Genomic DNA, 26,679 nt, shown 5'->3' with positions numbered 1-26,679 from the left:
GAGGCTCGGTGTTGTAAAGAGCCCTATAAAATGCTCCAAAGGCGTTGGCAATGTCCTCATCTGTATTGCATATGTAGCCATCTGCCCCTTGTGTTTGTGATATCTGCCGTTCCGTGATATGTGCCCGAAGGCGGTGCGTTAACATGCATCCTGCCTTGTTGCCCCAGGCATAATATTTCTGGCGCAGTCGTAACAGGGTGCACTCTGCCCTTCCCATGTCTATTGCGTGGAACTGTTTACGAGTACCGCCACAGAACCTGACTGGGCTTTTGCTGTCTCCAGCTCCTTAGTCTGAGCTTCTAGATGGCAGCGCTTATCCTACAGTTCCCAGTTGTAGCCCGTAGCAGTTCCAACAAAGTGGCCCTGAAGGACTACCTTTAAGGTTTCCCACAGTGTGGCGATGTCTGTTTTGGGAGTATGCTCCAAGGGTGGCCATTCGTACTTTGTCGTATGTGAGGAGTTTTGTGTTAAGGTTCCAGCAGCGAGGTATCATCGACGGCTTACCAGGAAGGAAGCTCAAGCTGATGGGAGAGTGGTCGGAAAGGGCCACCACCACTTTGTCAGCCAATGTTGTGTACCGCGTTATCCCTGAAGTAGTGGGGGAAGTAATCAATGCGTGTGTGTTTGGTGAGCCGCTGAGAAAAACGTGTAGTCTACTTCCGTGGGGTGTGTGTGGCACCATATGTCAGTTAGCCCTACTTCACCCAGCCAGTGCCAAGTGCTTGGAGTGAGTCCCAGATCTTGGCCTGCTTAGAGGATGGATCTATCTCTCTGCACGTCCATCACAACGTTGAAGTCTCCCTGCAGCACCATCTCCTTATCTAAGGTGGAGACCAGACGGCCCATCCCTGAAAAAGGTTTCCTGTCTGTAATTGGGTGCGTAAACAATGGCAATTGTGTACTGGGTACCCTGTAGTAGTACATGCAGTTCTAACAGTCAGCCCGCTATGTCTAGAAAGACCCACTTTACCTTCCCCGCACAGTGTGTGGCAAACAGGATAGCTACCCCAGCTGTCTGTTGGTCGATCAAGCGAGTACGCAAACGTCGCCAGTCTTTTGGAAGTAAGTGGGTCTCTTGCAGCATGCAAATATCGCATTTTGCGTCTTTGATGAATGAGAGAACTGCTAGTCGCTTCGCTGGACTGTTGAGACATCTGACATTGAGGCTTAGCAAGGATACCATGATCAACGCCTATACACAACATTGTCCACTCATCCATGTAACACACTGTTCCCAGCCTCTGAGCCCGCTCCCAACAATGAGGAGGGGTGGGACGGTCCACTACTAGCGGGCCTCAGAAGGCCACAATCTATTTCCTTCACCTCCTACTCTGGTCTTAGGCTTAGGAAGGGACCGGTGTGGGCCCCCAGAGCCGTCCCCACCACGCTCTTCCCCCAGATGCCTCTACACCTCCAAGCCTGCCGGGGGGGAGGGAGGTTGAAAGGTGGTTGAGGTTGCGTCTTCAAATCCCACAGCTCCCACTCCTGGGGGTATTGCTGCTTGCTGGAGCAGGACGGGACAGTTGACTTGGAGCTGGACTACAGCAGGCTTCCGCGTCGGCAGAGGTCCTCCGGGGAGGGGAGGGGGGGGGTAGGGGGGGTTAGGGTGTAGGTGCTGATGGGGAGCGCTCCGCTTTCTCTGCCCCATATGCCACCAGGCCAAGGCCGCCGGCAATCCAACTGCAGCCGGGGAAGATATGCAAGAGAGGGATGGGAGGTCCAACGCCCCAGGCTGCCGCAGCCTCCCAGACCACGCACCGCCTCGGCGTACCCTCACCACTTCTGCGCATCAGTGTCCAGCGGGCTGCCTTATATTCCTGATGCGGCTGGTCAACCGTATCTCGCTCACTGTGGCCCCCCGCCCTACCGACTCCGGGCAGATTTGCTCACTGCAGCTAGCACAGGTCCCGAGGGGCGGCCAGCCGACCGCCTCCCGAGAGGTGCCCAGATGCCAGACCAGCAGAAGCAACCGCGTCCCGCGTGGCTCCGAGCCACAAGTCTCTGCACACCGCCAGATGGTTTTGTTTAGGGGGCCGGCTCTCCGTCTGCTCTCGTCACAGTTGGTCTCTCCGCTGTGCCCCCACCAGTGTCCTATGGGCGGATGGCCGCTGATACTGGGACAAGAGGCCCTTTTTCCCTGCTATGTTGTTGCTGGGCCTAGGAATCAGGCAGAGCTCCAAACAGGCGTCCAACGCTTCTGCCATCTTGGACACGCCTCGGTTTTGATGTTTTAGGTTTGTCTTCATCTCCAATAACTTAGTCCGATGAGCGTTTTGAGTCCTTGGGTTTCACATGCTCCTCCGTTCACTGCTCTAACCGTCCTCCTCTCTCTAAACGTTTATCAGATGACTCCTGAGAGGAACATGTGTCAGTATCCTGATACCTGTAAGGTGATCTAATATTATCACGGTTTCACAGCCTATAGCGTTTTTCAGTGGCTTCCTGTTGAGGAGACCTACCACGTGATTTCATTTTGTCTTTATTTTTCTAGTTATCCCACTTCTTCTTCGTCAAAGTGTCTGGTGCTTGCTTAGTTATCCTTTGAAGAATTGCTGTACAATTGTGGTTTAACAAGTCTGGCTCCCAAATTACCTCTACCTCGCGTAGCATATTTTTATTCGATTTTGGGTAGTTTTCACACCTGCTGCGCAGGTGCCAAAATGCCTTAAGTGTTGGCGTATAACTAAACGCAGCTGCTTCCCCTTTTATGTTACCTAAGTTAATGACAGATACTCTAGCAAAATTGCCCTTTACGTTTCATCACCAAATCCAGGGCAGTTGCTGCCCCATACTTATTCTGGAGCTGTTTCAGCTCTTCAGGCAGTGGAGGGATACCATGTGTTCTGGTATATACTTCAGCAAAGACTGTACCCCCAAGCTGTGCAGTGTTCCACTGGGGTAGCTATCACCAGCAACAAGCAAATTGTTAATATTCTGTGTTTTTCCTGCGGGTCCATATGGGATAACACCTCTTCAAGCTGGCTTGTTTTCTGTGCAATGCAGAACTGAATCTCCTCCTGTGTGGTGGCAACCTTACTCCTTATTTCATTCAGTGTCTGTGGGCTAATGCCTGGTGTAGCCAATGTGATTGTGCAGCTTGAGCAGTCCGTGCACGGTGTAGTGTTAATGTCTTCATTACGAACTGTGTCAAACATCTTTATATTGATACTAAATGTTTGTATAATGACCGCATCTGGGCTGGTGATAAATTATCAACATTGGGATGTGGTGTGTATCATGCTAAGACTGGCCAAGTAGCAGCCTCATTGCTAAGTGGACTGAGTCTTAAATTTTCTGTTGTGTGTGGGAGGGCGCCATTACGCCAATTTGTATTCTTGGTATGTCAGAGGTATCTCTCTTTCTTCGTATGGTGTATCATTTTCTGGTATTTCTTCCTCTTTGTAGGTATGAAATAGTTGTGTTATGTTGTTTGCAGCCGGAAATGCAACCCAAGAATAGAATCCCTCTGTCCTATATGCACCACGAAGGTGTAGTCTCCACCCCTAAGTGTGAGACCATGTTGTAGTAGTTTGAGTAACTTGCATGTCAGCAATTCTCAGAGATAGTAAGTGCTGCTAAGTCTTCTGTGTCAGACATATTAACATGGTATCGGAGAGGGTAACACATTGGGAAATAGATCCTTTGATAAGGTCAAGCTTGTACGACCTACAGCCAATACATAGGGATCACCTACTCTGCTGAGGAGGATAGTCCCTACCATCATGGACATCTACCGTTAGAAAGTGATCAGGGATCTCTGAGAAAACATGATAGAATTACTCAGGTAATCCATAAAAATAAGAACCCAACTAACATACATTGGCGGTGTCAAGTTGTGCAGTTTCCACTCTACAGAAGGAACTGTGCATTTGTGGACAACATAACTGTTGGGATGGTGCCAGACTGATTCTGTGTGCCCCCTCAGGATATGTTGTCCTAAAGACCAGCTAGCACACAGTTCCACCATAAGCACCTCTGAACCTAGACAGGCAGCAAATGGCTCTGGTGCTCCAGCGCAAGATTGGGACTCATGGGAAATGCACAGATAACCTCCCTACGCCACAGACCCGTTATCACATTAATTCATTCATACACACATTCATTGGTGGGGCCCATAACACCAACTCTCATACGTCTCCATTCATGAGTCTGCACACAGGAGGGATGAAAGATTCAAGCGCTGAACATGTGGGGAAATACCTTATAACCTAAAGGGAAGAAAGTAATTTTACAAAATATACATTGACATTCATTACCTATAGATTCCTAAACATCAAGGCACTCCGCCCACTTGGTCGATCGGATCAATTAGTTGGATTGGTTGATGGTAATTTAGAACCAGCTAAAACACTTTTTAAGAATCGGAATCCTTTATTCTTTTGTATGAAGAACCACAAACTCAAATTTCTGTTTATCAATATTTGTTTATCTAAAATATCATTGTAATATTAGTTAGCATTTGTTCTCATTAAAGTTTAGAATTTTTCAGATCAATTTATTTGAATTTCAGAACATCATATTTACCTATTCTGGCTATCTCGGATTTCTCTAATTCATTGGCTCTGCATAACCAAATTTTGTCATCAATTGTCCGAATGAAGCAGGCCAAAGCTCAAAGTCCGAAAGTCCTCTGCTCAGCACGTTACAGTCCCAAAGATCGCCAAAGGACCAGAAGTCGTGCCAGCATCTGTCATTGCCTGTTGGGTCAAAGAGGGTGCGCAGTCATAGTAGCTGCCGAATGCAGCAGAATAGCCATACCCCTCCCTATTCTACTACTCTTTTATAATGAATTTCGGGATAATGTGAAAATTTCCAGGCGGAGACAATGAAATGATTGGATAGTCATAAATCATCCGATTTTTGTCCGTTAGTCTTCACACGAATCTTGCCTATTCATTTCCGATGATGTCACGGACTTGGTGTAGCGAAGTTTCAGTAATTCATTGTTCATTTAAACTAGTTGGTACCATCCAGGGTCTTGGCAGTCCACCAAGATCCTACCCTTGACCGAGTACAGTGTGGAATAGGTTATGTGGAGGTTCACGGAGCCGTCCGATTCTGCGCAGTAGAGTTTGCACTTCACGAGACGGTGGCCACTTCGGAACTCCATGTTATGCGCCATGTCTGGGTAGGCCGCAATTGTCAACTTAAGCTAAACAAACACAAAAGAGTAATTAATGCAATGAAGTTATGCTTCTAATGTTATACTGTCACTAATCCCTTTATGTATTAATATTTTCCTAGTATATAGCGACATTTAAAGCAATATATTCACCTTTCGGTCCTCCACGAAGATGCAAACGTCACATAAGTTACATAAATCATGCGATATCTAATTACCACATGTACTATAATTAATATGCATACGTAATTTAGTTATTTTACCATGCAAATAGCAAGTTCCCACATATAATTTGTGTATGCAAATGGTTAGTTTTAATATATCACGGCACACAATTAGTACTTATAATTAGTAGGTTATACAATTAATATTTTCATGCAAAATAGAGGAGGTATACAAAATTTTGCACTACCTGTAGCAATCAATCTCCCCTTTGGTGATTTTTAACATCACCACACTACCTAAAATGTTATAAAAATTTTAATAAAGAAATGAATTCAAATTCTCTTAATTTTGTTAGATCACATTGTTTCACCCGTCTCTTCTTCTCTTGCCTTTCTATACATGTTTTCTTTCCACTCTTCTAATTCTACCTCTTCAAATTCCCTTTCGTTTTTTTTCTCTTTGTTTCTTACAGTTTCTCTTTTTATGTGTCTTCGTAATTTTCTTTTCTTGCTACATAAACATCCTAGTCTTAGAATTAATATTAAAATAATCACGCATGTTACTGGAAATAATATTTTACCAATAAAGGTACTACCTAACTTTATTAAAAAGTTTTCAATAGTAGAAAACTTTTTCCCAATCTTTAACCAAACACCTTCAGCCTCCAGTGGAACAATTTCCTCATGCAAATCAGTTATATTTTTAATGTACGTCTTCAAATCTTGACTTTCGTCAGGAATGTAAGTACAACAATTTTGAACTTTCAGCATTCCACAGACTACACCCTCTTTTGCCAAAATTATATCAAGGGCAAGTCTATTTTGCATCACCATGGCAACCATTTCTGTATTTACCAATAAAAATCCTCCAGCGGCGCTTGTTGACAAGCAATCCACTACTGTTGATAATTTTCTAATTTTGTGTGCATTCAGAGATATTCCCACTGCTGGTATCAACGCTCCGAAAATGTCTCCTACAATTTCTGACCACCTAACTCATGTGCACCAACTTTTCCTCTTCCCACATGGAATATGTTTGGGAAAACCAGGCCTAGATAACGTGCCATACCAGTGATCTGGCAATTGATAATATGCTTTATTCCCGCAGATAAAATATAATCCAGGGATCTGGATCATTTCCTCCTTTAAATCTCCATTCACCCATGATTCGATTAGTATCCTGGCAATCACTTGTACCTACAAAATAGTTATCATATGGAGTTTGATTCCTTCTAATGCACAACTTTCCTTTCTGAGGCCAATCTAAAGCCATTGTTGGACTAGCTTCTCCTTTCAAATGTTTTTCTCTGTCAACGTCCCAGACTGTCTTTTCTTCTTTTCCCTTGGGTACTTTCTTTTGCATCTTTAATCTCCTTTCTTCAACCATATCTAAGAAACTCTTTTCTTCTTTCTTTAAACTGCAAGTTAGCTTGTTTCTAAATATTGATTCTAATCTTAATTCTTTAGTTTCTAAGAAACATTCACCTAATACCTTAGCAGGTTTTACTTTATTCAACTTGTTGACTACAGGTACGTGTGAAAATACATTATCTACGTCTGAAAAATAATATTCTAATTTCCCTTTTTTGTAAAAGAAACTTGCTAGTACACTACATGTTATTCCTTTATGTTACTGGGAGGTGATGGTAAGTCACTCCCTCTGATACAGACGCCGGCAACTGCATGCAGACGTAGCAATCCCTCACATCCATTGTCTTTACATATTCGTATAATAATTTTGAAAATACGTTGTTAGAAAAATCAGTTATACACCTATACACCTATCCTTATGTAAATAATTTCTATCTGTCTTAGTTGAATATACCATCTGAATCTTTTCTATATTAGTTTTATTCTCACTATGTCCTATAGTTTCTAATGTAACCTGAAATGAAACCATTAGAGCCAACACACTCCACAGAAGCATAAGTAGTCCTGTACAACAACACATTTTGAACCACCTTCTAAGGAATACACATTTAGATTTTCTATTTTTTGTTTGCCATTTCGAAAAATGATCAGTGTCTTTTGACTTAGCCTCTTCTACTTCACAACTAGTTTTTCCTAACCCAAGGCTCTAAGCACCTACTTGGTTCTATTCTGTTTTATGTCTTTTCTTGTGATTTACTGTTTCTCCAATTTGAACGCTTCTATTTTTTCAATTTGGCATTTGATCGTCTTTCACTCTAATTTTGTAATCTTGATGCAGAATTTCCTGAACATCCGTCTCTTCTCCAATGTCGGACAAGATAGCTCTCCGGATTTCCGATTCTTCGTCTTCCTCAACCACGCTTGGTACAGTCACCCCTAGATCCCCTTGGCTGTCTGCCTCTTCTTTTATTTCAGGCAGTGCCACATATGACCATTCTGGCGGCTTATACTTATGGTTAGGTTTTCTTGTTCTCTTATTTTCTTCTGCTGTCGTTTGTTCTCCGTCTTTCAATTTCTCTTGACTAGACACTTCATTCACCTGTTCAGCCCTAGATGAATTTACTCTTGTCAATCTGTATCTCAATCTCTTTATTTTGTTTGGCCAAATTTCATCTCTTGCTGATCTTTTTAGTTATTTCCTTCCGGTACTTCATCACTGTCCTCAGATTCAGTTTCAACTTGACTTTTACTTTCAGCTGTTCTTCTTTCCACCACTTCCTTTTTATTACCTACTTCTGTCCCTCCTCGTGGTTCTTCCACATTATCTTCCTGCTGACTAACTGTCCCTTCCTCTAATTGGATGTGTGAATTCCCTACAACTCCTCGGGGGTCTTCCGCAAATATCTTTCCCTCACTCTCTGTATCTGGTGCCTTACCATCTAATCTTATTACTTCAGGTGGAATTTCTCTTGAACTTTCACTCGGAACTTCTTTACCAAGGATTTCTTGGACAGTCTTTTCTCAGTTTGTATTTCTGCTCTCATGTATTTGTACTGGTTTGGTGTCTGATTCCGAGCTGGTATCAGAAATCTGTACTTTTCTTCTTAAAGGAAGATTTGATTTTCTGGAGCAATAACTGGATTTTGTTCTGCTTCCCCCCCCCCTTTCAGGAATTTGTCTTGTTCTTGTTTCTTCAGTATCCGATTCAGAACTTGTGTCTGATTCTTCGAAGTATTCCCCCTCCTTGTTATCCACTTGGTTTGGAATTCGGAAGGTGTGACTAGCATGAATCCAGTTCTTCACTCCTGGACATTTTACTGCTGTTGTTGTGGTTAAAATCACCAGATGTGGTTTTCCCCAACGTGGAACCAAACAGTTTAGTCTTCTGTGCACTTCAATTCTCACCCGTTCCCCTGGGCTCAAATCATGAGCTGGGTTCCTTTCAAGAGTGGTGGCATCCGAACCAACCTGATGGAACACAGAACCCCTTGCAATAATCCAACACCAAGTCATCAGATATAGGCAACAACTTGTTGACTGGTATGAAAACATGCCGCATTGCTCTTCCCATGACAATTTCATGGGGACTCAGACCTGTATTCCTATCTGGAATAGATCTAATAGTCATGAGTACCAGAGGCAAGACATCAGGCCATTTCAAACCTGTGGCTAAACACATTTTTCCAATCTGTTTTTAATGGTGCCATTTACTTGTTCCATCACACCAGAAGCCTCTGGGCGATAGGCACAATGTAGTTTCTGTTGTACATTCAATGCTTCACAAATTAACTTCATAATTTCATTATGGAAATGTTTTCCTCTATCTGAGTCAATTGTAACTGGAAAACCAAACCTAGGAATGAATTCTCTCAACAGTGGCTTGGCTACTGTAATTTCATCACTTCTCGTTGGGTATGCTTCCATCCACCGTGAGGACAGAAAGACCATCACTAAAACCTATCTCAACCTGTTACAGGGGGGCATTTCAATGAAGTCAATCTGCATTCTGGTGAAAGGTCCTCCTTCTCGACCTATTGTTCCCAGACTTACCACCATTTGTCTTCCAGGATTGAACTGTTGACATATAAGACGTCGCTAACAAAGACTTTCAGCTACAAGTCTAAAATATGCGTTGTACCATGTCTGTTTAAAAAGTCTGATCATTGTGTGTCTTCCTACATGTGCTTTTCCATGATACATCCGTGCCATGGCAGACACCATGCTATCAGGCATAACTTGTCTTCCATCCCGATAAACCCACACATGATCTGTTTCTCTTGGTGCACATCCTACATTTACCCACTGTCTCATTTCCTCATCTCCTGCTTCTTCCTGCAGCTGCCTTACTTCCTCCCATGTATTCACTGTGTTAGTAAACAACAAAGGGCATGAATTCATTTCTCTTTCTCTTCCCCTGTTGATAGAATTCTGATTTTGTGCGCAATATTGAGCCATATCATTGGCAAACTGATTGCCAGCCGATATGTAATCGCTGGACTTTGTGTGTGCTGCACACTTCACAACAGCTAACTGTTTAGGCAACTGTATTGCCTCAAGCAATTTTCCAACCACTTCAGCATTACTTATAGGAGTTCCACTTAATGTCAAAAATCCTCTTTGAGACCATATTTGGCCAACATCATGCACTACACAGAAGCCATATTGACTATCTGTTATCACAGTCACTCCCACATTCTTTCCCAACTTACATGCTCTTGTTAAGGCAAATAGTTCAGCAACTTGGGCTGATTTTACTCCTTTCAGACATGATACTTCCAGTACAGCTGCTACTGTGTACACTGCATATGCTGCACTCAGAATTCCCTCATCTGTTCTCAAACATGATCCATCCACAAACATCACATAATCACTTTCTGTCAAGGGTACATCTTTTATATCAGTACGTGGTTTGGTACAGAAATCAAGCACTTCCAAGCAGTTATGATCCACATCATCTCTGACTTCCACATTCTCAGCATCAGGTAACAACGTTGAAGGATTCACATTCAGACATCTCACTAGGCTCACATTCGTTGCACCTAGGATAACTTTCTCATATTTAGTCAAGACGACTGTGCGTCACGAACTGAGTATGGCTCCTTGTTAAAAGGATTGCCACATCGTGTGTTACAAACACTCTTCACAGGATATCCCATCACAATTCCTTCACTTTGTTCCAAACTCTTGCAAGTTGCTGCTACAGCTTTCAAACAGCCAGGTAACGCTACAGGGTCTAAAATAGCTGAAAAATATGTAATTGGTCTTCGCAATTTCCCATGTTTCTGTATTAACACAGAAAGTGCACATCCATTTCTTTCGCTGCAATAGAGTTCAAACTCTTTCTCATGGTCAGGCATGCCAAGTGCTGGTGCTTCACACAAACTGTCTCACAATTGTTTAAAAGCTGCCAATTCTTCTTTATCTAATTCAATGGGATCTTTTACATCACTTCTTGTTAAACGTACCAATGGTTTTGCAATCAGGGAAAAGTTACTTATCCACTGATGACAATATCCAACCATTCCAAGAAACATTCTCACTTCTCTTTGCGTCATTGGGGCTCTCATTCCTTTTATTATCTTGATTCTATCTGCAGTCACTTTCCTTGGTCCCTTTTCAATTTTGTGGCCTAAATATTGTACTTCCTTCTGACAGAATTGCAATTTGGATGGGGATACTTTAAGTCCTCCATCTGCCAAATGATTTAGCAATGCTATGGTATCCACTACACAAGCTTCTCGAGTCCTTGATGCCACAAGCAGATCATCTATGTACTGTACCAGGCATTTTTATACTTTCTTAAATCTTTTTCAATATCTGGTTAAATATTGAGGGACTCTGTGTACCCCTGTGAGATTCGGCACCATGCCAAGATACGTTCGCCAAACCGGAACGCAAAATGTCAGGATGCAATGGGATGGAAAAGGAAGCATGACACAGTTCAATTACTGTGTACCATTCTGAATCATGAGGAATCTGATATAAAATTACAGATGGATTTGGTCCAATGGGACAACATGACACAACAATTTTGTTTATTTTTCTAAGGTCTTGCACTATTCTAAATGCTCCATTAGGTTTTTTCAAACCCATAATTGGTGAATTACATGGACTACTCATTATTTCTCTCAAAATACCTTGCTTGATTATTTACTCTATTATAGGTGTGACTCCAGTAATTATCTCGGGTGTCAATTTATACTGTGGAATATTTGGTTAACTCACTCCTTCTTTTATAGTAATTTTTACGGGATCTACATTTTTCATTAATCCCACATCTTCTCCTGTGAAATCCCATACATCTGTTTTTACTGTCTTTTTCAATTCTTGAGGCAATTCCTTAGGGTCAAATACAGCAAATGCCTCAGTAACTTCAGATTCCATATTGGCAATTGTCATTTTGTACAACACATCCTCATCGGGAGTCTCAAAGGCTATTCCATCCAGAGTACAGAATATCGTGCAATTCATTTTGCACAGCAAATCTCTCCCTAACAAATTTACAGGGCTTGAATCGCTCTCCACAAAGCGGTGCATTTCAGAAAATTTCCCTATGTTAACTTTAACTGGTTCAGTAAGATGTTTTTATCTGTCTATTGGATACTCCAACTACTTGGACTGCTTCGTCCGAGAGATGAAGATTTTTAACATCAGCTGACCTAACAGTTGAACGAGTAGCACCAGTATCTACAAGGAAAGTAATGTTTTCATCATTTACCTTTCCATCCACGAAAGGGCTGTTGGGCAACAACCTGCTGCTGTCGCTGTGGTTGACAACTCACCTCTTTCTGCACCTGTGAATTCAATGATGCATTGTCACCAATAGCACTCGGGGGAAATTTACACTCTGATTTCCAATGCCCTATTCTTCTGCAATTATGACATGGCCATTTCTTTTTGGCTTCTTCTATATTAAATTGTCCTTTTCCTTCTCCACCATTAAATGTAGGTTTCATACCTGTACCATTCGTCTGTTCAATCAATTGAGCTTCCTGTCTTTCTGCCACTTTTACTTGTGCCCACATGGCTTTCTCTTTTAATTTACGCTGTTTGCCTCAATTTCATCACTAAAATATTTTGCATGTCTCAGCACTTCATCTATCTTTTTATTCTGCCAGTCCACTGTGTGTTGTTTAATCATTTCACTTACTTCTGGTCGCAACCCATATACAAATCGATAGACAAAATGACTAAAATCTTTTTCACTTAGATTTTCATCACCACTAAACTGCTAAAAGGCAAGGATCATCCTTTCATAATAGGCATGTACCGATTCCTTCGCTTCCTGTTGAGTTCTATCAATTTTTACCCAATCAGTTTCTTTAGGAGGTACTTTGTTTTTCAGAAAGATAATTACTTGTTTGTATTTTCTCATCACTTCAGGATCAGGAGCACCTCGTTTTGGGTTCCTAGGGTATTCTTGTGTAGGCCAACTTATGGTAATCTTACATTCCGCCCATAAATCTGCTGGTACAATTATATCAAATAGACTATTCAAATCGATCCATAATACTTTTGATAATTTCACAAACCTGTCTACTTGCCGATACCACTCGACTGGCTTCTCGCGAAGTCGAGGGAAATCATTTGTAAATGACAAAATATCTTGTCTGGTCCATGGGACGTGTACATAGCCTCTCCCTGGAATCTCTATCATGGGACATTCAGTTACTACCTTTTCCTTTTCTCTTACTGGGAAAGCTGCTAACGTCTTATCTGTTGCATCATCTCGTTTCCGTAACCACCTACTTTTCCATTTATCTACATCTCCCTATTTTCTTAGCAAAATGATTAAGTTTTTAATCTGAGTTGTTCGTGCTGTAGTATTCAGATTCTCAATATCTTTTTCAGAAAAATCTACTCGGTATGGTTTGTATAAAGACTTTACCTTTTCAAAGTCAATACCCATTTAATTTGCCACTTCCTCTAATCTCTCATGTAATTTCTTTCTCTCCATGTTATACTTTTACATAGAAACAATAACTCCTCATCTTGATATGCCTTCAATTTTTCCGTGGGAATAGTCCCTACTATTAATTCTTCTAAGACAATTTTTAATTTGGCCACATCTAAAGGTTGCGGTTCAGCATCTTTTCGTTGGAAGTTCCTCAACCATTCACTTAATTCTTCTGAAGTAGGTCCTACAGGATTTTTCTAATTTCTGGTTTGTTCTGAATCTTTTGGTGACCCTGGGACTGATTCTGTCGTCATTATTATTCATCTACTAAACTCTGATTTACTATCAGGTTTTTAGGTGTACTTTGTTCTGAAATACCTACAGTTTGTCTCCACGGATTCTCGTCTGAACCCTTTCTTGGCATTTCGGTTTGTTTATTACTGTTGTCAGGAATCGTCAGTTACAGGAACAGTTACGGCTTCCAAGGTTTTAGTTAATTCTCTAATCTTTTCAGTTAGCTCAAAGGTTGTCTTTGCTAACTCAGCCGAATTTTCATTACCTATTTTACCATGGTGTGTTTTCTCTATTTCTCTAAAAGGATTATTTCTTCCTACCTCCTGTGATACTGATTCAAACTTTATATTTCGTGGTGTCTCTTTTATTGGGGCACTTGGTGTCAACAAGGTGGAATCTGATTGATATAGGGGTGGATTTTTATTAAACATGTCATCGAGAACATCATCCTCCGACTCATGCACACCGTACCCTCCTGATTCTCTATTATTTCTCTTTTCCATACATTTTCTACTGCTAATTTCTTCAATATTTCTTACAGGGAACAAGCCAACAGTCATATTTGTGCTTCACCATCTCCTCATCCTGTCATCATGATTCTCCTGTCCATATGATCTACCAAACATATACTTGTATCTTCCGCCACTTCGCTGCCGTTCTCTGTCATGTATCTCGTTTTCCCATTCTGTCAATGCTTCAAACTGAGTAGGTCTAGGTCTCGGTTCTAGATTCATCATTCTTTCTCTCAAATTTCTCAAAACCGCTAAATTAAATGAACCATGTTAGGGAAATGCCAAAACTCCATCATCTTTGGTATATTTTGCCCAATTGTCCAACCAAATACATTTATGATGACCATATTTCGCAACCATGAAGGATGCGGGCGTTTTCAGGGGAGGAAGCAGTTGTCCCTCTCTAGTCACAATCGGTTTGTCCTTTTTAAATAAACTCTTTATCTTTCCAAACCAGGACTTTTTCTCTTTTTCTGGTGGATCGTAATACATCATTTTGTCTATTCCGTGTTTCGCTAGATTTCTTCTACGACTATTCTGTTTTATCCAATCGTAACGCGACTCACACTAACGCACCAATCCGGAGTGTCTGTCACCTTTGCAAATCTCCAATACCAGCACGACTCACACTAACGCACCAATCAGGAGCGTCTAAGTCACCCTGTAATTCTCCACTCCTAGCTCGGCGTACACTAATGCACCAATCAGGAGCATCTACGTTTCTTACTGACTGGCCAATCCCTGCGCGGTCTTTCTGATGTCGGCTTTTCTCGCTACTCCTGCATCTGCTGATCCCTCCTTTACAAAATTTATCGGTAAGCTTCTTACGTTCACTTTTCACTAAAATTCTGTTAGTAACAACATAAAAACGCCACCATCATCTGTTTCGCTAACAAAAGGATAGTCCTGACCTTTTTCACAAGAATTCCGTCTTTCCCGAGAGCAGCGCTTACCTCTGCTCTACTACGGAATACGGAATCGTTACTCCTGTTGATAAAGTAGCACATCCCTCTACTTTACCCTTCTAGCAAGCATTAGCTAACTTTTTCTCTAGAATTAAGACACCTGTTGGAGACCCAATGCTCCTGAGAATTAAAACCAGAGTTTCCCAATTAACCTGAATGCTATTTCATTTACACACATTCATACGGAAATGTAGTTCATTCACACAGAATCCTGTCTTTCCCGTGAGCAGCGCTAACCTCTGCCCTACTACAGAATTATTTCATTTGTTAATAAAGAAGCACATCCCTCTACTTTACCCTTCTATCAAGCTTAGAGAACACCTATTACCTTTCCAGTGATGAGCGTAATCAGAGTGCCTTTTGGACTCCTGGTACTTCGCACCAAAATTTCACAGATGACCTTCGCTACCATACATTTCTCTCATACCGAAAATGTCCCTAATGGCAACACACGACAATGTTACCGAATCGAGCCCAGAAAATGCGGCGTGCAACTTCAATCGTTAAACGTTTTCCCTGTGTACCTACAGGGCAACAATAATAATTTTGTCTTTCCCGAGAGCAGCTCTTATCTCTGCTCTACTACGGAATCGTTACAAACCTCCGACTTCCTACATCCCTGAAGTCGTCAAACACCATAGAACGTAACGCGACTCAACACAAAGTGTTAATACATAAACAAATACTTATCACAATCAATAAGCAATCTACAAGCAATAATCACCAAACCAATGCAATATAACCATAACTCTGCTACCAGAAAAACTGCTCCAGCGCAAGATTGGGACTCATGGGAAATGCACAGATATCCTCCCTACGCCACAGACCCGTTATCACATTAATTCATTCATACACACATTCATTGGTGGGGCCCATAACACCAACTCTCATACGTCTCCATTCATGAGTCTTCACACAGGAGGGATGAAAGATTCAAGCGCTGAACATGTGGGGAAATACCTTATAACCTAAAGGGAAGAAAGTAATTTTACAAAATATACATTGACATTCATTACCTATAGATTCCTAATCCTAAAACATCAAGGCACTCCGCCCACTTGGTCGATCGGACCAATTCGTTGGATTGGTTGATGGTAATTTAGAACCAGCTAAAACACATTTTAAGAATCAGAATCCTTTATTCTTTTATATGAAGAACCACAAACTCAAATTTCTGTTAATCAATATTTGTTTATCTAAAATATCATTGTAATATTAGTTAGCATTTGTTCTCATTAAAGTTTAGATTTTTTCAGATCAATTTATTTGAATCGCAGAACATCATATTTACCTATTCTGGCTATCTGGGATTTCTCTAATTCATTGGCTCTGCATAACCGAATTTTGTCATCAATTGTCCGAATGAAGCAGGCCAAAGCTCAAAGTCCGAAAGTCCTCTGCTCAGCACGTTTCAGTCGCAAAGATTGCCAAAGGACCAGAAGTCGTGCCAGCAGCTGTCATTGCCTGTTGGGTCAAAGAGGGTGCGCAGTCATAGTAACTGCCAAATGCAGCAGAATAGCCATACCCCTCCCTATTCTACTACTCTTTTATAATACATTTTGGGATAATGTGAAACATTTCCAGGTGGAGACAATCAAATGATTGCATAGTCATAAATCATCCGATTTTTGTCCGTTTGTCTTCACACGAATCTTGCCTATTCATTTCCGATGATGTCACGGACTTGGTGTAGCGAAGTTTCAGTAATTCTTGTTCATTTAAACCAGTTCGTACCATCCGGGTTCTCGGCAGTCCACCAAGATCCTATCCTTGACTGAGTACAGTGTGGAGTAGGTTATGTGGAGGTTCACGGAGCCGTCTTATTCTGCGCAGTAAAGTTCGTGCTTCACGAGACGGTGGCCACTTCGGAACTCCATGTTATGCGCCATGTCTGGGTAGGCCGCAATTGTCAACTTAAGCGAAACAAACACAAAAGAGTAATTAATGCAATGAAATGATCCTTCTAATGTTATACCCTCACTAATCCCTTTATGTATTTTATATTTTCCTAGCATATAGCGACATTTAAACCCTTTACGGTCCTCCACGAAGATGTAAATGTCACATAAGTAACATAAATCATGCGATATCTAATTACCACATATACTATAATCAATATGCATACGTATTTTAGTTATTAGTTATTTTGACATTCAAATAGCAAGTTCCCACGTATAATTTGTGTATGCAAATGGTTAGTTTTAATATATCACGGCACACAATTAGTAATTATAATAAGTAGGTTATTCAATTAATATTTTCATGCAAAATAGAGGAGGTATACAAAATTTGTGCTCCATCACTGGCAACCACTGAACATAACCCTGATTGCTCAAGAATTGTGGTAACCGATCTAAAACCCTTTTGATCAGTCACTCGTGCTCTTTTTCTCTCAGAGAAATATACAAAGAATACACAGAGGAGCATTTCCAAAATGTATTGAGCCAGTGTGATTCTTGTATATAATATATGTCTAGATTAATAGACCGCAGCAAATAAAAGTATCAGGACACTGAACAGAATAAAAAGTTCCACCATCATGCTGAAACAATGTATATGTGCAAGCATATAAAACAATACACAAATCTGGTGTACTCCTATTATGCATTCCTTAACTTAAAAGCATGCCTGTGTGCTTGTGTTGCCAAGAATCCCTGTACTGGAAGATCCAACCCAGATACCTGATCGATAGAATGTAGGTCCCGTCGTAGTCACAAGCTGGACATCCCTCATAGAAAGAACAGCAAGCAGCTGGGCTGAAGCTTCACCGTAGAGCAACCTCGCACATACCCGCAAAGTGCTCCTCTGCCTAACCCCAGAAACTGATGTTTATTTATAATAAACTGCATCCTTTTCTTGGGGCCGAGATCTTGATCAGGCTGCCACTGTTTAATGTTTTAGATGGCTATGTCACCATATGTATGCAAACAACAAGCACATTTTCACAATGTATGTATAAACCTTGTGCATGGTGTCAAGGTAGCCTGATCGTCTTCTTGCAAAGTTGATTCTGTAAGGAAGTTTAGTTTCAAAGAAACCAATCCAAACTGTCACGGACGCAAATGTGCGTCAAAAATCATCTTGTAAAAGTGAAGCAACTTTAGGAAAGACCTGTGTATCTATAAAATGGCACTGTTTCCCTCCCAGCCTAAGTGGAACATATGACAGGACCCTGGGTTCCATTTTGTGAAGCTCAGGCCTGCCTGATGAAGACATAAGAAACAGAGGATTTCCCGAACCACCTCCCACCAGATTTTATTGCTGCATTCCTTTGAGCTTGGTGCTCCACACACTGGAAGAAGAGACTCCCCTTTAAACGTCAAAAGGGGACTCTTTGATTCAGTGTTGGATCACAAGGAAAGGGGGGGGAGGGGTCTGGGAAAATCTCAGGAAGGAGATGGGGCTCCTTGTGGAATCAAAAGGCGAAGGGTGGGAACCCAGAATTAACCTTTTGATGCACATATCACTGTCCCTGACATCCTGGTGTGAGCCCTGGTCACTTCAGTGAAGTGTGTTGTGCGGTTATCAACATTGGTGTCCTTCCATCTGTGACACTGTCTTTCAAGAGGGAAGAAGAAAAGGAAAGATGTGCACTTGAGGGGGAAAAAAGCATAATCTCAACGTAACACTCATAACCTAAATCTCATTTGGTGTCTGGAAATGGAAATAATGAGAGGTTGAGACTATAAAATGTGTCAATTGCCAAGCAGCCAGACAGGCTGTGTGATGAGCAGAAGCTCTAAAAGACTTCTGCCTGTGATGAGGACTGGGGACAAAGGCCGTTATTCTCTCTGGTGGGTGAGGGGACATCTTCCAGGAAAACAAAGGTCCCCTGTTCTGGAGCCTAGAGCATCAGCTGCTGACTGCTTGCTAAGACCAGTGTGCCCTGTGAGGAAGAGGAGAGTGTTGGAGGGAGGTCCAATGGGGAGCCCTACTAAGAGAACTACCTCAATGAGAGTTGAGAGATGGCTGTATGGTGATCCAGTCATTGACTGTTTGCAGAAGCGATCTGGTGATTTCCCCCCCCCCCCCTTCCATATGCCTGGAGAGGGCTGCCGTGAGTCGCACTGTGCCCGCATAGCCTCGTTGCTGTGAACCCATATGCCAGAGGGGCCCCCAGTTGAATTTACCCTGAGATGTGGCCGCCTTAAGTGGTGTCCCCTTATGCCAGGAGGGATTACCATGATGCGGACGAGTGCACTGGAGGAGTCTGTGTTGAACTAGAAAGTACTGCGGCAACCTCATATGCTACAAGGGGCTACTGGCACCAACATTGCCAGAAATGTGGGTCATACCGCCTACAGAAGTTTGCAGCTATGACGGGTCAGGTCAAGCCCGCACACCAAGACCTGCACCTGACTGATACCCCTGATAACCTGAAGGATGGCGCTGGAGCCTGTACCCTCACTGGGCCCCATTGGGAGCTGGAGGATCGAATCTCCCCATGTGAGGGTATGAGTCACTTTACTCCTCTTTGCGGAGCTGGAGCACCTCCAGTTGCTAAGACAAGCTGCCAGTGCTGCTTGAGGGAGAGAGCCTGTGCCTGCCTGGTACTGCCGCGTGTGTGTACCATGAGCAGCCCGACTTTTGATCGCTTACAGAGAAAGCTGAAAGCTTCTATACCGACCGAGTCGGTAAGTCTAAAAATGGGCCTGTGGAGCCTTAGGTGACTCGCTGCTGATGGTGCCGCATCACCATAGAACTTTTGACTAAATCCCAAAGATTTAAAAGGGAAACTCTTGAGTATGGCCTATTAGTGAGTATTCTCTGGGAGCGGCTACCAGTGAATGAGGAATGTGGAATAACCTTGACCGCGGCATAAAGAAGAGGGTGGGACAAGGATCTGCCTGACATCTACCAAATCGCCGACCATGCGGTATTGTGTTGTTGCCCATGAATGTGTAGAGTTTAAATTTTTTTTTTAAAAAGTATGTATTTGACTGGGCATTAATTTGTTAGTATGTGTGCTCTTTGAATTATTAGTTGTGTTTACTCACTTATATCTACTATTCCTCAGAGAAGTCCTTTGACTGCTTGTCCACAGCTACCAGGAGAGTCAAGTACAGAAGGGGTACTTGGCCTAGATGCTCACTATCCATAGTAGATCGGGCCCCAGGACATCAGAAGTAAAAGGCCTCCACCACCATGGTTGGGCCTAGTAGGCTCTGCATGCCCTGTGGGCTCCTGAATGTGGTGTGGACAAATGCTAAATATATCTATTTATTCTAATGCATTTTATGTTACTCTCTAGTGAACATTCACAACATTGCTGCTGTTTGATTTTTTTTTTAAATTATGATTAATCTGACAGGTTGCTGTTGAAGCTTCATTATTAACACTTGAAAGTGAGTTGACTTTTCTGTTTCAGAAAAGCCAGCAGCAAAAAAGAGGTATAATAAGTTATCACCTATCTTGCGCTTAATGTGATGTATAGGTAGTGGGTATTCTGGATTTTAATTCTTTGATCTTTTTTTTAAAATTAGATTTGATAATAGAATGTTGTGCACTCTTATTGCTGAGTTAGGTTATGGTCTGCTCCTAATTCCTAAATGTTCAACTTTATCTAGTGTACCCTCCTGTTTAATGAGACTGCTGATAAAGAACATGGACTTAGTTCATTTTTTTCTCCATTATTTTGCAGAGATGGTCTCCCACCCGACTAGGAGAGACAGAGCAAAGCCTACGTGTTTCCATTGGGAATGATTGGTACCGTGGTCCCCAGCTAGAACCACGTAACGTGCAGAAGGATGTGTTCTCTGATCTTGACAGGTAGGATGCTAAAGCAGAGAGACGGGAAGAGAATATTCTATGTTTGATGCTCTAGGTGCATAGAGTGTATGTCTCCAGAATTGAAACCTTGTTATAATTTTGGACTGTCCATTTTTTCGGGCCATGTCAACACCATTGTTGTTAGATATGGCTAAATAACATTCTGCAGTGGTCCGCACGTCAAGAATTTGGATACAGTGCTTAAAGAGGTTAGAAAAAATCAAGGTGGAAATTATTTTTGATGTGAAACAAAAAACGGACTTTTTTGCTATATCAAATCTGGTGTTAGGTCTGTTAATTGTATTGTGTTTCAAAGCTTCTCTGCCTTTATTGCTTAAACGTACCTTTTAATAATGAACTAATCTGCCATTCTTACAGATTGTTGGGGTAAGAGGGTTGGCGTACACTGAAAAGAAAGCCCTTCCTGATTGATTTGTTCACCACAAATACATTGTTCAGCATTACTACTGAAATGATGGTCCTTCTCTAGCCTGTCCATGTTTACATGACCTCTTGTCTATGAAAAGCTATTTTGAAATCATTGTGTTATGCCGAGGAGTGAAACTGCAATCACTGGTCGGTCTCTAATTTGAAAATTGGTTGCATCCTGTAGGCAAAATAAATTATTCTTGTTGAAAATACAAGAACCTGAAGCCATTTTCCACCAGCTTGGCCCTTTATGAAGGTGATCTTTCTGCTTTCCCCGTTCCTGTTGGCCGTTGTCATACTTGTTATCGCAAGTGTGATAGCTGCTGTGAACTTTCAGCTTGGAGAATGTCCTGGTATTTTTTATTAGCTATTAGGTATAGCTATTTAAGTCGGTGATTACAAGTGTATTTGTGACAACAATAAAAAAAACTTATTTCAAAGACTTTTGTGTTCTCTTTTTATGAAACACATTGTACATGTCAATATTATAGGCAGCGTATCTGACTTTTAGTTACAGTTCTGGTCGAGTTGCTTAGAGAAGCTTTTATATCACTGCACTGACAAGCCACGTTTTCTGTTGAGCATGGACCAACCTTTCTCAAAACACGATTTAGTCAAAGTAGTTTCTGCTAAATCTGCAAAGAAGTTGTTAGAAATTTGGGAAACGGGGAGCAACTTTGTAGTGGATGAATTTGCTCTCTTCATCTGAATTTGTGTCCAGCCATTTTGAGTTAACATTTCCATCCCATCCCCCCCCCCCAAAAAAAGCAAAATCAGTTGATAAATGTGGACATTGTGCACATTTCCATTAAAAGATCGAGGGGAGCAGAATAAAATCAAAATGAGAACGGCACAATTGGTTGACTGTCATGTAACAATGATTGCAAGCAACATCATAATTTGAAAGCATGTTAAGGGTGAATGGATGCTGCCTACTGGAGGCTGTCATTTCTTCAAGTTTTGCTTATGGCAAACGTGTGTGATCAGCTTTATTCATTTTACCATGATGTAGGAAACATGCCACATCTTATTCTGCCACTCAAATGTGGACAACCTCTGAGGATGCTGTAATTTATTGTGGTCGTTTCACTCTTAACAATCATATTTGTGCAGTCATTTTGCATTTCTTAGTACACTTTACAATCATCATGTTCGTGAAATTAATATACAATGACTGTAAAACCACTATCACAGCGGTAGCATGATAACAAATGTGAACATTTAACAAGGCAGATAATGACACCCTCCAATTTAAGTTTATGGAAATCACTGCAAGCCTTGTGCTGCAGTTCAAACTCGTAGTCCAGATGTTAACTATGGTACCTTTTAATGTGGCCTCGTCGGTGTTCTCCATCAGTGTTGTTGTTCCCCATGCACGTGATTGCTGTGATGTGGCAATTACGTTAAAAGGATCATAATCTCTTCAGAAAAATGAAATGGTCTGGGCCTACTGGGCACAACCAAAGGGCACTGGTCATGGCAGTGTATCTACCCACTGGGCTCGGGCAAATAAGTATGTCTGCACAGGGTGCCTAAAGGTCACTCTGGACTGCAAACTTCTTGCCAAGGCCCAAAGTAATGCTCTGTCTTTCTTGTGGAATGACGTAGCCAGAGTCCATACCCCTGCAGAAAGGCTATGCCAGGAGGGCTCTGGGGAATAAGAGCATGATGGCAAGGTCTGTCCTGTGCCATAGTCGCCTGATTGCACACAAAAGCCAGGGCTTCACGAGCCGGGTGGTCAGAGAGTCTCTAAAATGGTATAGCAAAAACTGTCCTGCACCCAGAGCCCACAGCCAAAGGATGCTCTTTGTTGTCATGACTTGCCATATCCAGAATCGAAGAATGTTCTTTGCTGGATTGGGACTGAGTTCTGTTTCAAGCTCCCAGAGCAGAGGATGAATCCAATGTTTGCCTTGGTGACCGTGCGCTAAATTGACATGGCCAGGGGCTGTGCCCTGTGGTCTCAAGGGGATTGAACATTGCTGTATTTGTACACAGCCTTTGAATTTCACTGAAATAACAATAGATGAATGAAATTTAAAGTTGTGTTCGAAGAAATCTGTTGATGTTGCAAACCTAAAAAGTTAATTAGACTGCATGTCTACGGCATCAGACCTTGAAACTCCTTGAAATTCACAGAGTGTGAAGATATATCGGTTATTGTAAAATTGATCTTCATTCAAAAAGAAATCCAGATCACAAGACCGCTGCCAGCTTTACTCACAGCCAACAACTCTTAAGCCCTGGAATGATCATGGTTGAAAAAAAGTTCTGAACAAGTGGCTACTTAACCCCGGAGGCTTTTTCACCCCAGTGCGGAGTCCTTTTTACCTTCAGATATTTGGGGTACTTCATGCTTAGGCCTCAATAACTGGCAGATCTGTATGGTGATAAAGCATTAATTTTCAGTCGCAGTTTTGGCATTTTCCTAAGAAGCAGCTAACTTCACATTTTTGTGCTTTCAACCTGCTTCCAGTTTGTAGTGTTAAGCTGTGGATTTGAGAAAGGAAGACAGAATTCGGAATTCAGCAAGGGGTAATTTATGTAGTGTCCATTCAGATGTTAACAAATAAACTTTCATTGTTTAAATGGAAAAAAAATATTGAAAATCGGTAGGACAAAATGCCAATTTGTAACAGCATTTTCATTTGTAACCTCTTGTCATGACGGCTGATTTACAAAAGCAATATAGCAACATTACTTTCGCTAGACTCTTCTGGTTGTGGGGATATATAGGGTTTGTTTGTAGGTTGTCCAAGAACCAGAGGTACCCAGAGCCAAACACTGATCTGCACCTTGCAGCGGTTTTTCATTGTATACCAAATGTAGAGCAATTTATATGGTAAAATATAAAGAGTGAAACATCTGTATGAAAGAAGCTTGTGCATTTCTGAAATGTACACCAGATACTGAGTTTAGGAGCAGTGGTTATAAGTATGTCTCTGAATTTGTGGCTACCCATACTAGCAGGTGATTCAGAGGGCATTTTTCATATGTCTTCTTTCTTACACGCTGGCTTACATTTGAAAGGACAAATGCAGAGAAATCCTTTTGGTAATAACAAATGTTCTTATATTCTGTTTTTCCACATGCCTCCCAGTAAAAAGACACGTCACTTGTGTGGGTAGGCCTAGTGGCAGCAACAGGCAAGGGCGCCCAAAAAGCCACATGAACACATGACATTCTTCCACTGAAAACTGAACCTTTTTTTGCAAAGTGAATAGCTATGGATTTTGTGCCCCAGCTCAGCCGGCACCCAGGGAAACCAAGCAAACATGCAGGTTTTTAGGTTTTGCCTGCACTGTACTTGTGAAATCTTAAACCTAAAAAAAAGATAAAAAGCCCACCCATTACTTACTTTCACTTACAAATGGATGGCTGCCATGTCACTGTTCCTATTGGTCAGCAGAGCCTCCAGGGCTATGGAGTCTTTGTCCATGTCATGGAGCATGGACCAAGTACTTCCTGTGGCCAGTGTCCCTCCACTGGCCAGCAGGCTCCTGCAGGTTCACTTTTATTAGTTTTTTTTTTTTTTTAATCCCCACCCCCCTACGCCGTCACCCCAAATTAATGTCTATTTGAGAAACGAAAGCAAATCGCCTCATATTTCTTGTCATTTCACATTCAAGTGTTCTTTTTTTTGTGTGCTTCTTTATGGGTTGGATACTTAAACCATACATAGTTCAACTTGTTAGCGCTTGCGAGTCTCCTTTATAATTTGATGTTAATTGAAAGGATTTCTGAAAACAACGTAATGATTTCTTCCTTCAAGCCACTCGACAGAAAATGAAGATTTCAGCTTTTTCCTCACAGAGATGGTCCACTAGATGGGGCTAAACATCCAGCAGAAAACCACGACTTGTCTCATTTCCAACATTCGCCATACGCTTCAATCACATGCTGTGTGTTTTTCATGTCTCTCAAACAGGGTTCCGCCCTCAGCTAGGGACAGACACGGCCCTTCTGGCGGTAACTGAGGAAGCTAGAAGACTTCTGTAACAGGGCGGCTCTGCAGCTATCATTCTTTTACACCTCAGTGCCCGCCTTTGACACTGTTGACCATAACATCCTGCTTGAGCGGTTGAAAAATCTGGGAGTGAAAAATATGGCACTCAACTCGTTTCAGTCCTTCCTAAAGGATCGATTTTTCCAAGTCTTTGAGGGAACTGCCACATCGAATCGATGGCCTTTCAGCTGTGGGGTCCCACAGGGCTCTTCCCTGAGCCCCACGTTTTTTAACACCTATATGGCCCCATTAGCTGAGATAGTCCTTCCATTCGGCATAAAGATCATTACCTACGCAGATGATACCCAACTGGTGGTGGCACTACACCACCCTGAGGGATCATCTTGCGCTCTAGGTGCTTGCCTAGAGGTGGTAGCCGAATGGATGGATCGCTCCCACCTCAAGCTAAATGGGGACAAGACCGAACTGATGTTCTTGGGTAAAATTCCATCACCCCCCTCGGCACTCATTTGGTCGACTTGTCTTGGCCCCATGCAGATTAAAAGCCTTGGCATGTGGCTTGACAGCTCTCTCTGCTTCAATCATCAGGTTACTAAGCTCTCTGCTACGTGTTTTGGCCTAATGAGAATTGTTAGACCTGTCAGCCCTTTGGCAGTTCCCTCCTCATCTTTATTATTTTTGTCCCTTTTCCCCTTCTCATTTTTTCTGTCTACCAAACTTTTTGGGTGCTGATGTAGAGGTTCTGGGCGCTTCACCCTCACTACCTGAGGAGGAGGCGCAAGGTGCTCCGCTGAGGAAAACTAGATAAGGGAAGAGAGATATACAAAATGGTGGCTCCAACTGTCACCTCAGCGCCTGGACCATGACTACCATGAGAGGTTCCGGAACCTTCTGGGCTCCTCTGGCAAGTCAGGCCCAAGGTGATAAATAGAGGTGACAGGTGGGCGGCCATTTTAGAAGAGTGTGAGTGGCCAGATAGTGAGGAGTAAGGCACCTGAGTGGAGAGGTGGCTGCACTAGATCAGGTATGGACAGGTCTTAGGGTCTGCGCGATTTTCCTTACCAGTGACACCACCCTCCACCTTCTGACCGGTCCCTGACGTCTGCCAAGGGTTTGGAGAACATTGGACCCTGGGGGAATCTCAGGTAGTCAATAACCCTGAAGGAGGACTGAGGGAAGAATCGCCGCCTGGGACCCCCTTTTTCTCATCCCTACTGGGTCTGAGTTGTGGGCGCAGCCTGAATTTAGTGTTTTCCCTTTGATCCCTGTCTGTGGTTGAGAAGGGTTCTATTAACACCTTTGCCCGCACCGGAGAATTCCTGGCCCTCTTAAGTTCAACCCCCCCCCCACCCCCCCCCCCCCCCCCCCCCCCCTCCTGGTTACGAGGAGCTACCTGGAGTCATCGCCGCCGCCACCCCCGGGATCGGGAGGTTGTCAGGTGTCCTCCGGAGGTGGCCCGCTGTTTCTGCAGAACCTTGAGGGGGCTTGGTGACTGGTGAGGGGACGTTGCCAGCCTGAGGAGATTTGGGCAGCGGAAGTGGAGACGAGCTCCGGCCTGGAGGCCGCCGTCCTGTGATCACGTGAGTGGGGCTGACGCCGTAGCGCCACCCCACTGCTATCGTACCCCAGCGAAGGCCGCGCCCCCGCAAGCTGCGCGACGACGGGTGGCTGCGGGCGCGCTTTCCGAAG

The 26,679-nt window shown here is 42.6% G+C and overlaps 1 protein-coding gene across 3 annotated transcripts in view; it reads left to right on the top strand.

The window, feature by feature from the left end:
* The window catches only part of LOC146816467 (uncharacterized), a 589,990-nt gene that overhangs the window by 72,341 nt on the left and 490,970 nt on the right, over positions 1 to 26,679 (top strand). For all 3 annotated transcript variants that reach the window (XM_085610299.1, XM_085610297.1, XM_085610298.1), the window contains exon 2: positions 20,467 to 20,594. Coding sequence is in view for 2 of the 3 variants with exons in the window: in XM_085610297.1 (XP_085466423.1) it covers positions 20,467 to 20,594 (128 nt within the window). In the remaining variant the exon portion in view is untranslated. The remainder of the gene's footprint in view (positions 1 to 20,466; positions 20,595 to 26,679) is intronic.

The sequence above is a fragment of the Triturus cristatus genome, chromosome 6, assembly GCF_964204655.1.
Source record: "Triturus cristatus chromosome 6, aTriCri1.1, whole genome shotgun sequence".
Taxonomy (NCBI): Eukaryota; Metazoa; Chordata; class Amphibia; order Caudata; family Salamandridae; genus Triturus; species Triturus cristatus.
Note: the sequence above shows the minus strand (reverse complement) of the source record. Positions and strands in the feature narration are given on the sequence as shown.